Below are 12,121 nucleotides of genomic sequence, written 5' to 3' on the forward strand. Positions count from 1 at the left end.
GCAGGTCAGACTGAATTAGCTTACGCGAATATGTCTTTAAAAGGACACAAAACGATCTGGACAACACGGGAGACAACAATTTAAGTGTTTTGCTTAAATGTTGTCGCCGGGCCCCCTTGAAAAACATCCGGCGAAAAAATCCCTTCACCCAACAACTCTCAAATCCTAGCAGTATGCAGGATGTTTGTCACATAAACCTAGTTTAATAGCCTTAGCTTCCACGAGTCTCCTGTAGCTCAGTGGTAGAGCATCCAAACTAGTAATCGGAAGGTCTTAGAGGGGTATCGAATGGTCCCATTTAATTTAAAGGTGCTCGCAAAATTTGGCCTTTGCTCGAATTGCTCGCAAAAATTACACTGGTGCTTGCTTGCTGGTGGTGGCAAAATTATTGCAACTGCTCGCATGCTCGCATTTTCGTTAACATGTGCTCGATTGCTCGAAATTTTGTTAATTTTCCTTTGTAGTTATTTTTTATGCATATATCAACGATAAATCAGTTATGATAGGGTTAAAACAAAAAGGTTTAAACATCCTTACCTCTGGCTTCAATCTTTCTTTAACAGTTCAGCCTGTAACTATTGTTCTGTTTTGGAGGTGTCAGCCAGATTATTAGCTATTACTTGGCGCAAAACATTTATCCTATTAATAAAAGAGAGATTCCGGCTAGCGAAAAATTTACGAAGTACTCGAAGTGCTCGCTGCTCGCCATCTGTATTTTCTAAAGTGCTCGCTGCTCGCAAGAAAAATTTGACAACTGCTCGTGCTCGCAAAATAAACACACTCCTCGCATGCCCGCAAATGCTCGCAAAGACCATTCGATACCCCTTCTTAGGTTCGACTCCCGTTGCGGAAGAACTCGGATTTAAATTTTCCGAGTTTGCTAGTCTCACTCAACGAATAATACATCACTCTCAACTTTAGACTTTCAGCCAGTACTCACTCCCACCCCCTAATGGCTTAAGGCCTAATATTAAACATATCAACAGGTATATTCTCTCCATTTTTTTTCCATGTTTGCTAAGGGTACTAGTTGAGATGATTTTTTTAAACATCATGACATTTTATTTTTGAAGATTATTTCTTTTTAAAAGAAAAGAATTAAAAGGATAAGTGTTAATTACTTAATACGTGGGAGCAGAGCTAGGGATGGCGCAGTGGTGTCCCACCAATGTGGCCCGGGTTCGATTCCCGGACTTCACAGATTTTATTTCAGTCTAATTCTTGTTTTTTAGTCGTAAATTTACTTTAGGCATGTTTCAGCGCAGTGTGCGAAATTTTTGTCCGAAAATTGTTCGAAATGAGGGGAAAAGTGTCCGAAAATTAAACGTCCGAAATTTTTTGCAAGTAATGTAATACTTCAACCGCGCGCGCGGTCTATTGTAACAAATAAGAAAAGGAGCTTAAGGGTGATCAGTTTTTTTGTGAGTTTACTAAGTCATTTTATCATTTACTAAAACGGTTTCAAGATTTTCAAGTAAATCATGTGGAGATTGATCGGCAATTAGTGTATGTTTACTTTTTGGAATGCGTGACAGACCTCATTAAAAAAGAAAAAAAAATTGAAACTTCAAAATGATATAGTTTAACTCACAGACTCATAAACATCCACAGGTGTAGAATTACTATTGCTTGTAATGGTAGTACTTATAGACAATTGTACTCAGCTCACTTGATCTGCAATAAAGCTCTCTAAACAAGCAAGAAAGCAAGCGGTTTGGCTTTGCTTCCAAATTAGCTTGCAGTTAGATAAGATGTATTTGCATAATCATGCATGTTAATGATACGCAGTGAAGGATTAGATCGTGTACGGTTTCACAATCAGCTGTATCCAGGGTGTTGTCACGTTCGATTACAGTCGATCTGACCTTTTCCAAACACAGTCTTTATTGAATTGAAGTGATTTTCGCCAAAATGGATGAAGAAATGGAGCTTACTTACCGGACGAGCAAAAAAAAGCGACGGGTTCGCTGCATTGGGGTGATAATTGCGATCATTGTAGCTTTCTTCATTGGATTTTTGATCGGTTATGTAGCGATCAAGGCAAAAGAGCACGACGATAAACCAGAAAAGCGCGATAGGAAAGCTGATTTTAAAAACCAACGGGAAGAAACAATGAATTATCACAAGGATTTCCAAACCGCTGTTAGCGAAGACAAGCTTAAAGAGAGTCTCAAGTAAGTAATTAACTGCAGGTCAACGAAGCGCTTGGCTGCATTCAACGAGGCTGCAAAATGCTAATATTTAGTCGCTAATTGTATTCACTTTACTTTCATTCTGGAGTGCCTACGCGCTCAGCTAGCTAGCTAGCTAGCTAGCTAAGGTGTTCATCGATCACATGGCGTTAACTTTCGGTAACCAGCATCAAGTGAAACAGTTTTAATTTGGTTTTTCGCCTAATTAATGAACATGGATGTCAATCACAGGGGTTAATTATTCCGGGTTTTGTCGATAGCGTCGCATACCTGTGTGCATCGTCTGCACTCTGCTATATTTCCGTCACTCGATCGCATGAGCGTATAATGTTTCAAACTGAATGAAATTCAGAAAATGTTGTAACGCAAACAGTACCAAAAAAGCTTTCATTTGAATGGTTACACTTTAGGATTTCAGACTCAAAAGCCCGGGGGGGGGGGGGGGGGGTACTCCCCTATATAAGGTATATAGGTATGTGCCGCCCCAAAGGGTATGGTTTTTGAGCCGTTTTGGTCTGAAAACGGGTATAGATTTTGACAATTACGGTCTGAAATCGGGTCGGGTTTTTGGGGCGGGGAACATTTACAAACATATTTTTTTTCTCAGTACGTAACTGGAACGACTAACTGATAGCGAGAAAAAGAATTCCGAGGAGTACCCACCCCGGGGCCCGCGGCTCAAAAGTTAGAACCATCTTGTACAGCAGAATAAATCCCCGGGGGGGGGGGGGGAGGGTACTTGGGTTAAGTTTTGCTGGGTATGTGCCGCTGGCCTCTCAGAGCCCCTGCCCCATTATAGTCTATTTTGTGGCCAGTTATAGACCCCATCTTAGTCACTTTTTTGGGAAAATGTAATTTTTGCGATCCCAACTAAGTCACTTTCTATTTATGCATCTACTTTCAAGAACGGAATGTAATGCGAGGTAATTGTTACATTTAATAAACAACAACTTTCTGAACTTTTTAACCGAGACCATTTTGAATCCCTACTTAATAGAATTTTCTCACCCCAAAAATCCGAAAATGTGCGACCCCATTCTAGTCAATCCAGTCGTGAAAATGCGACCCCATCCAGCGGCACATCCCCATTAGCCTCTTATAAGGACGTAAACCCCCCCCCCCCCCGGATAATAAACAGCACCACAGGAAAGTACTGCTCAGTAACTTTCATTTGAATGGTCATACTTTAGAATTTCATCCACAGACTCAAAAGGTAGAACCACCTTGTAACGGCATAATAAACAGCACCACAGGAAAGTACTGCTCAGTAGCTTTCATTTGAATGGTCACACTTTAGGATTTTACCCACAGACTCAAAAGGTAGAACCACCTTGTAACGGCATAATAAACAGCACCACAGGAAAGTACTGCTCAGTAGCTTTCATTTGAATGGTCACACTTTAGGATTTTACCCACAGACTCAAAAGGTAGAACCACCTTGTACAGCATAATAAACAGCACCACAGGAAAGTACTGCTCACTAGCTTTCATTTGAATGATCAGACTTTAGGATTTCATTCACAAACTTAAACATTAGAGCCACCCTATTCGCGATCTGTTAATAATATGTGCAGTACAGGGCCAACCAAGGGCTACTAAGTTGTATAATTATAACGTTGTCTTTTAATCAGAACAAATTCCAACCAGTTTATAACGTGGATAACACTGTGCTAGTTATAAATGCAAAAATCTTAAATACAGTCGAACCTGTATATAACGGCCCTGTATTAAGCAGCCACCCTCTATTAAGCGGCCAGTTTTCAAAGTCCCGATTTTTCTCGCATACAAACGCTGTATTTGGTACCTGTATTAGGCGGCCACCTCTATTAAGCGGCCGCGGCCACCCTGTAGCAGTCCCATGTTTGTCTTTCTTTGTTATTTCCACCTGTATTAAGCGGCCACCCTTGAATGGAAAAGCCTTATACACAGTACCATGGATAACAGGAATTGTCGCTGGGAGTGCCGACAGTCAACGACTTGCTATACAAACAAAAGTTTCAAATTCCGAGGCGCCAAACGCACGTGTTCCACTTGTTTAAGTCGCTGCAATTCTTAGCCTATTCCTATTTTAACTTGAAGAATTTTGTCATATATTGTGTTACTCTTAATTAGCAACATTACCGTTATAACTCCACTTCGATCGTAACAACTATGAAATAACGGAATGGGATATTTTGTTGTGAACCGCAAGTCACGTAAGTAAGTGAGTTAGAAATACAGTACTGTACACCGTACAAGAGTAGAGGACAATTTATTGCACAGTGCTTTTACACAGTGTTACGTATATTATACCATTAAGTTACAAGTTGGCACTGAACTTTGTTTAAAGTATTGATCTCTTGAAAGAGTAGATAAAACTGTTCAATGAGGGTCGTACAGGGGGGGGGGGGGGGCTCTTGCACGGTTCACGAACAGGAAAAATAGCAAATCACGGATCACAGAAATGAAAATTTCGTTTTCAAGCTCTTCACGGGTCACGCAAAACCTTCAGGTCACGGATTACGAAGAATAATTTTTTACATTCACGTTTCACGGGAAATAAAATCAGCTAATCACGCATCACGAAAATACCCCTGTATGACCCTCTTCAATTGAGGCCTTAAACTGCTGTTTAAAAGTAAAAACTAAAATCTAAAATCCAAGCTTTCGCCGATCAACGGCATCATCAGGTGATGATGATCAGGTGATGATGATCACCCCTGATGATGCCGTTGATCGGCGAAAGCTTGGATTTTCGATTTTAGTTTTTACTTTTAAACAGCAGTTTAAGGCCTCAATTGAACAGTTTTATATATTTTTTTTACCATGCTACTGAAGGACAACATGAACAGATCTTGAAAGAGTGTTGATTGTCCTATTGTTTCCTTGCATGAAATGTTTTTGTATGATACACCATTAAAATTGACATTAGACAACGCCCAGTGAGTATTTTTAGTGATCCTGTATTAAGCGGCCACCTGTATTAAGCGGCCAGTTCCTCAAGTCCCTAGGGTGGCCGTTATATACAGGTTCGACTGTAAATTGTTAGCGGCGCAATAGTGTCGACATTTATGGCACGCTTATCCAAGCGCAATAAAACGCATACTGTATATTGTTCCTGGTGTTATATTCTTCAACACTCAGCGTTAGAGAGCAAGTTTGAGAGGTTTTTAACGTTCCATGCATTTCTAAGGTCGGAAATGTTGAAAAAGAAAGATATTTCCTTAATTAAACACTGTTACTTTTACTCATTTTTCTCGCCTCTACGCAGGTATTTCTCCGAGGAACCGCATCTCGCGGGCTCACCCCGTCAGTTGGCGCTTGCTATTGAGCTCGAAAAGCGCTGGAAGGAGTACGGCTTTGATCACGTGGAAAAACCGGAGTACAAAGCCCTGTTGTCTTATCCCAACACAACGCATCCGACTAGAATAACCATCAAATATACAAATGGAACCATTATTCACCAAATCAAGGGAGAGGATCAGGTAAGGAGCGATTTGGTTCGCTTTGGTTTCGTTTTACTGTGCTCTATGATTGGTTAGCAAAATTCAACCAATTAGAAAGTTGCGCGTTTTCCCGCGCTTGGCGCCGATGACGTGTATTTGTTCGAATTCTGATTGGTTCATTGCGCTGTTTGTGTTTGTTACTTCCATCAGTAAAACGGAACTGGGACAAACAAAGAACCCGTTACCATGCCTTTAAAGACTGGAATGCCTTGGACAGTGACTTGAAGAACTCTGACACCATATGTCAGTTTAGAAAAAAAATTTAAATCTTTTAATCTATAGTTTACTTTTGTATTTTTTAATATTTGTCATTTGTGTACTGACCTTTAATAATTTAATGTTATTTTGGATCAGGACCTCTCTGTAGATCACCCACGGGTGAGAGAGCTTTCCTGTTTAAATATTACTATATTATTATTGTGTGATTGGCCAGAGTAATTACTTTAAACCGCACAGTATAAAATGAACTCACATCCAAAGAACAGTCACAGGACAGTTGCCGACGCGCTTACCCATAGATTTCAACGCAAAATAAATAAATAAATAAATAAATCGCAGAAAATATAAAATACACACCTTTGTTTCCCAAGGCACTGTCCTTAAGAAACGGATATGTTTCGGACCATCCAGAGATACGCAGAACGCATGCGCAACGCAAAAGGAAGCATCGTCCTTAAAGAGGAAGTATCACGCGAAATTGATATCATTTCAAAACCCAAAAATGTTTGTCTGTCGACATAAACAAAAAAAGTCTAGTTTTTTTATAAATTATCACCCCAGTGCAATAAAACTGTCAATTAGTGCCTCTGGCTAGAGACAGAGTAGGCCGGAATGGATTGAAACTGGAAAGATGTTAGGCTAACGTTTTTCAAGTTCTCGCATTTTTGTTTCCACTGAAAATGCGCCAGAACAGATCACGAGTTGTTCCTTTCAAGAATTGAGTTGATTTCTTTCCTCTCGTTGTTCTAAAATTATTTTGTAGCTTTTTAAAGGTCTTATTTCACCATTTTTGACAAAGTGGTTCAAAAACCCCATGAGACAGTATCACGCTATTTTTAGTAACACATTGAAAATCGAAAAGACGCTATTCGGTTGATAGCAGCTAAGATATAATGACCAAAAATTCCATTAAAAGAATATCAGAATGCAAAGAAACTATCCACGGAAATTTTCGCCGGCAAATGACCAAGATAAAAATGGGTTCAAATTTGAAATCGGGCCGACGTTTTCAATTTTCGCTGTCGTAACGCACTAAAAATCGGTTGTACTATATTTTGGTTCAACCTTTCGTCTCATAAATAAATAAATAAATAAATAAATAAATAAATAAATAAATAAATAAATAAATAAATAAATAAATAAAATAAATAACCTTTATTTACCCTCGGCAGTGTTTATAGCACAAGTGCTAGTGGGGCCGAGCATTAAACGTCATAAAGAAATAATACAAATTGAAAATAACATGGTTAAAAATCCCAACTGGCAGGAGGCAGACCAGCTGGCTATTTACAAGCGCGGCAGAGGAGTTGAACTCGGGGCTACCGAGAAACAACTCCAGCTAGCGGTCAGAGCGGGACTTGAACCCAGGACCTCCGGATTTCAAGTCCGGCGCCCTAACCACTCGACCACGCTGCCTCGTCTCAGTAGAATCACTATTAATATTTGTTTAAATTAGCGATTTAGAAATTAATTAGTGTTCAAAGTTTAACTTTAGTGAATCCGGTGAAAACTCCCATGATACTGCCCCTTTAAGATGCTCGTCAAGAAAATTTCAATAATAGTGGTTCATGCAACACAGCTACTGTTCCGTGTTTTTTAGGACGGAGGTTCCGATAAAGCCATCCAGCCTTTCCTCGGTTACAGTCCGAGTGGAAAAGCAGAAGGAGAACTGGTTTACGTAAACTATGGCCGAGTAGAAGACTTTGAACAGCTCATGAATCTCAGCGTCAATGTGACAGGGAAGATCGCTATCATGAGATACGGGAAAATATTTCGAGGAAATAAGGTAACGCCAGGAGACCATAACACAGGGGTACACGCAAGTGTTAAATGTTTGAAGCTAAGGAACAAACTAAATCATCATCTATTTTAGCTTGCTGTTTTCTTGTAAAGCCGCGGGAAAGACTTGTTCTATTTCGACTGCAGCAGTGGCGGATGCTTTCCCCTCCCACCCTACCCTTATATTTTTAAACCAGAAACGAGGCCTGCAGGCCCGAGGCGTCGAGATATTTCGTCCCCCCCCCCCCCCCACCACGAAAACACACACTTACCTGAAGGTGTGTACCCGCCACTGAACGGTACTAACTTTTGAGCCAATGTGGATGAACTCTTAAAGTTTGACCTTTGAAGTGAAAGTTAACAAGCGGCTCTTTGCTTTATTTTTTTTTCTTATGCTGTGCAGTTAATTTTCGGACAATAATCCCAATTGATTATTCTCTACGGCGGGACTCTAATTCTCTTATGTCTGTCTGTGTCGCGAACTTTGTGTTGTTGGTTTTTTTCAGATCGCCAATGCAGCAAGCAACGGCGCCATAGCCGCCCTTCTCTTCTCAGACCCTGCGGATTATGCCCCAGCAGGGGGGGATCCCAAGGATACGTACCCCAACACCGCCTGGCTCCCTTCCACTGGAGTGCAGCGGGGGTCGTTGTACACCTTTCCTGGAAGCGGAGACCCCCAAACACCAGGAATAGCAGCACTTCCGGGGATGTACCGGAGGTCAATAGAAGATAGTGAACTGCCCCCCATCCCCGCACATCCCATGGGATATGGAGATGCTATTCACTTTCTCAGCAAAATGGGAGGTGAGTGAGAATTTGTAATGGACTAAAGAAAGACCGAGCGCTCACAAACCACCAACACCACTAGTGAAAAAAGAAAACGAGAATAAAAAGAAAAGAAGGAGTAGGAGATATGAAGTCAACGCTCGCTTAATTGGGTTAGCAACGATTTCCACGAGTTCTCCACATATCAGTTTCTGGTCTCTATCATGTCGCTGTCGTGTTAAGTTTTCTACGCAGTCCGATCAGCCTTGCAGAAATTTGAGTCATTCACAATAGGGTACGTGAAAGGAACTTGGCTGACTTGTGTGACATAGGGAAAAAGTCAGTCTCTCGGAAGAAAGGAATAAAAATCGTCGCTTATCCACTCGAGGCATAGTGTTGTGTTTCGAAGTGGATAAAGATACGCCCACCCACCCCTCCCCCAGCTAACTAGAAAATCGTACAGGACGTGGTGCCATTGCGTGAAGTGGAAACCTAACATACAGGTTGTCTCATTATTTGTTTTAGGTCAGGAAGCGCCGAAGGAATGGAAAGGTAATCTGGACATTACCTACCGTCTTGGGCCGGGATACACCAACAACGAGATAACAGTCTCCCTTGAGGTCAATAACTATTATGACGTCAAGTCGATCTTCAATGTGATTGGTACGATGTATGGCAGCGTGGAACCTGATCGATATGTTCTGATTGGTAACCATAGAGACGCGTGGGTAAACGGTGCTGTTGACGCAAGCAGTGGAACTACAGTGACCACTGAAATTGCTCGCGGGCTCGGGGAATTGAAAAAGGCAGGATGGAAACCACGTAGAACAATCAAGGTACGTGAGTGAATACAGAGTTTAGCACTTACACTACATCTTGCATCTTCCATTGTCACATGAGACCTTTACGCCATTAATATTCTTAGCAGTATGTAGGACATATGTCACATTAGAATGTCGCCTGAACAAAGTAGCTGATTTAGCTTGAATCCAGTCTCCTCGTAACTCGATGGTTGGAGCAATAGAGCATTTCCGAGTTGCTTTGAACCTCATTATGAAAGCGAGGCTAAGTGCAAAGTTCTTGTTATGAAAATTAATTTTCATTCATATGCAAACAAAACTAATTTTCAAATGAAACGTTTTGCACTTAGCCTCGCTTTCATAGTGAGGCTCACAGCAACTCAAAAATTGCCTATTGGATGGTGTGTGAAAGCAAATGGTTTCGCGGCTCGAGTTTCCACCACGAATTGAATTTTTTTCACGAAAATCGACACAACCTTGTTTCCAAGTCTCACCTCTTCCCGGAGAGACCCTGGAATCGAGGTTCAAATCGACATTGCTGACGAGATGTAGATACGGTTTGGTAACATTTTGACACGTTTTAACTGGCTGCAACGTTAAATTAAACATCTAATTTTTTTTTCTTAGATTTGTAGTTGGGGTGGTGAGGAGTATAGTCTTATCGGATCAACTGAATGGAACGAGCAACATGAAAAGCTTCTCACTGAAAGAGCTGTCATCTACCTGAACGCAGACACAGCGGTGGGAGGTAACTACCTGTTGCGGATGTCTTCCTCTCCTCTTGTCAAAGACACCCTCCGGGAGTATAGCAAGACAGTAAAAGATCCTAGCGCACATGACGATGAGAAAACCATTTATGACACCACGACTGAGAGGAATCCTACCAAGACAAAACCTCCTAAGCCAAGGATTGGCAATTTGGGATCAGGAAGTGATTATGCATCGTTTTATCAGTACATTGGTGTCCCTGCGGCAGATTTCATGTACGTTGGCTACAACAACACAGCTGTGTTCTACCCAGTCTACCACACGCAACACGACACGTACCAATGGCTCACAAAATTCATTGACCCCGAATTCAAGTACTTCAAGGCTTCAACCCAAATGTGTGGAGGGCTGCTGCTTCTGTTCGCCGATACGCCGCTGCTGAAGATGAGCGTCATGTTATACGCAGACGCACTCGATGTTTCTCTAAAAACTTTGAAGACAACGTACAGCAAGGAGCTGAAGAACCATAAAGTAACACTTGGCCTCTTAGAAGACGCTGTTACGAAGTTCCGGGAAACCGCTAAGAGTTTCACTGAAGCAAAGTAAGTCCAGGTTACAGCATAATAAACAGCACCACGGGAAAGTACTGCTCAGTAGCTTTCATTTGAATGGTCACACTTTAGGATTTCATCAACAGACTCAAAAGTAAGAACCACCTTGTACAACATAATAAACAGCACCACAGGAAGGTACTGCTCAGTGGCTTTCATTTGAATGGTCACACTTCAGGATTTCATCAACAGACTCAAAAGGTAGAACCACCTTGTATAACATAATAAACAGCACCACAGGAAAGTACTGCTCAGTAGCTTTCATTTGAATGGTCACACTTTAGGATTTCATCAACAAACTCAAAAGGTAGAACCACCTTGTACAACATAATAAATAGCACCACAGAAAAGTACTGCTCAGTAGCTTTCCTTTGAATGGTCACACTTTAGGATTTCGTCCACAGACTCAAAAGTTAGACCCACCTTGTACAAGTTTCTACATCTCTCGTGGGCTCGCATGAAATCCTAATGTGTGACCAGGCTGGAAAAGAGGCCAAATTCCTTCTTATACGCTAGTTCTGTGAACTTCTTGATATTTTGCATTTTAAGAAAAGGGAATTTATGGTCATCTAACATTTCAAAAATTTGAAGTGTTTTCTTATTAATAGCTTTTCTTGTCTTTGATTCAGAGATGAAGTGGAGAAAAAAATCATGGATAACGACGAACCAAGTTTTGCCCAACTGCGCAGACTCAATGACCGAATGATCAAAGTGGAGCGGGCGTTCATTTACTCCTATGGCCTGCCGGGAAGGCGTCTGGTTCGTCACGTGATCTTTGCTCCCAGCAAGTACGACCTGTATGGCTCTTCCAGCTTCCCTGGAGTCAGCGACATACTGTTTAAGTTGCATGAGACTAAGGACGAGGAGCAGGTCGACCTTCAGTTGTCAATCGCCACACAATCTGTGCTTGCTGCCGTCGATGTATTATCTGGACCTTATTAGAACATATGTGTTTGATACTACAGTTAGAACGTGAATCAGATCCAGCTGTCCGTCTTATAAAGGTCCTTGTGTTAGAAGTGTGTCGTGTTAGTTAAAGAGTATAGTCCGGCCTACTCTTTTATAGAGATGTGTGTATTGAAGGGTTAATTAGATATTTATCTTAGTCATATATTTAAAAACTGTTCTACAAGCACGTGTTAGTTGAATGTGAGACAAGCAGCGAAGCGCATACCGCCGACTTGACTTAGTATCATCTCACTCAGCCATATTTCGTACCCTTTTTCAGGAACAAATTTCCAGGCCTTTCCCAGGACCCATAGTACACATGAAGTATTTTTAAGTTGTTGGATCTTCCCATCTGGCTGCTCCTCATTGTCTTCAGGAAAACTATGTTACTTGAGTTTACAGATTTCCAGGATTTTCCTGGACCTCCTACCATTTTCAAGGACTTTCCAGTTCTGGAAAATGCTAGACTAAAATTCAAGTACGTTCCAGGATTTCCAAGACCAGTACTAACGCTGTCAGCTTCCATTTTGCACTATTATAATCAGTGTATAAATCTTATACCAAGTTGCGCTTTATTTGTTTTATCGGAAAATTTCGTCCGTATTGTTCTAAGA

The 12,121-nt window shown here is 41.2% G+C and overlaps 1 protein-coding gene across 1 annotated transcript; it reads left to right on the top strand.

Moving 5' to 3' along the window:
• Positions 1–1,796: 1,796 nt before the first annotated feature.
• On the top strand, positions 1,797–11,692 carry LOC146462544 (putative N-acetylated-alpha-linked acidic dipeptidase). The gene is made up of 7 exons (XM_085085271.1): positions 1,797–2,174; positions 5,443–5,656; positions 7,497–7,682; positions 8,182–8,479; positions 8,966–9,276; positions 9,868–10,550; positions 11,189–11,692. Exons 1-7 carry the CDS (start codon positions 1,912–1,914, stop codon positions 11,499–11,501), a joined length of 2,268 nt encoding a protein of 755 aa, XP_084941397.1. The 5' UTR covers positions 1,797–1,911; the 3' UTR covers positions 11,502–11,692.
• Positions 11,693–12,121: the final 429 nt, after the last annotated feature.

The sequence above is a fragment of the Pavona decussata genome, unplaced genomic scaffold (genome assembly GCF_977016875.1).
Source record: "Pavona decussata unplaced genomic scaffold, jaPavDecu1.1 SCAFFOLD_186, whole genome shotgun sequence".
Lineage (NCBI taxonomy): Eukaryota > Metazoa > Cnidaria > Anthozoa > Scleractinia > Agariciidae > Pavona > Pavona decussata.

Coding starts and splice junctions, on each gene's coding strand:
- LOC146462544 (XM_085085271.1), top strand. CDS start 1,912: ATGGATGAAGAAATGGAGCTTACTTACCGGACGAGCAAAAAAAAGCGA. Junction 5,657..7,496: donor AAATCAAGGGAGAGGATCAG/GTAAGGAGCGAT, acceptor CGTGTTTTTTAG/GACGGAGGTTCCGATAAAGC. Junction 8,480..8,965: donor CTTTCTCAGCAAAATGGGAG/GTGAGTGAGAAT, acceptor TATTTGTTTTAG/GTCAGGAAGCGCCGAAGGAA.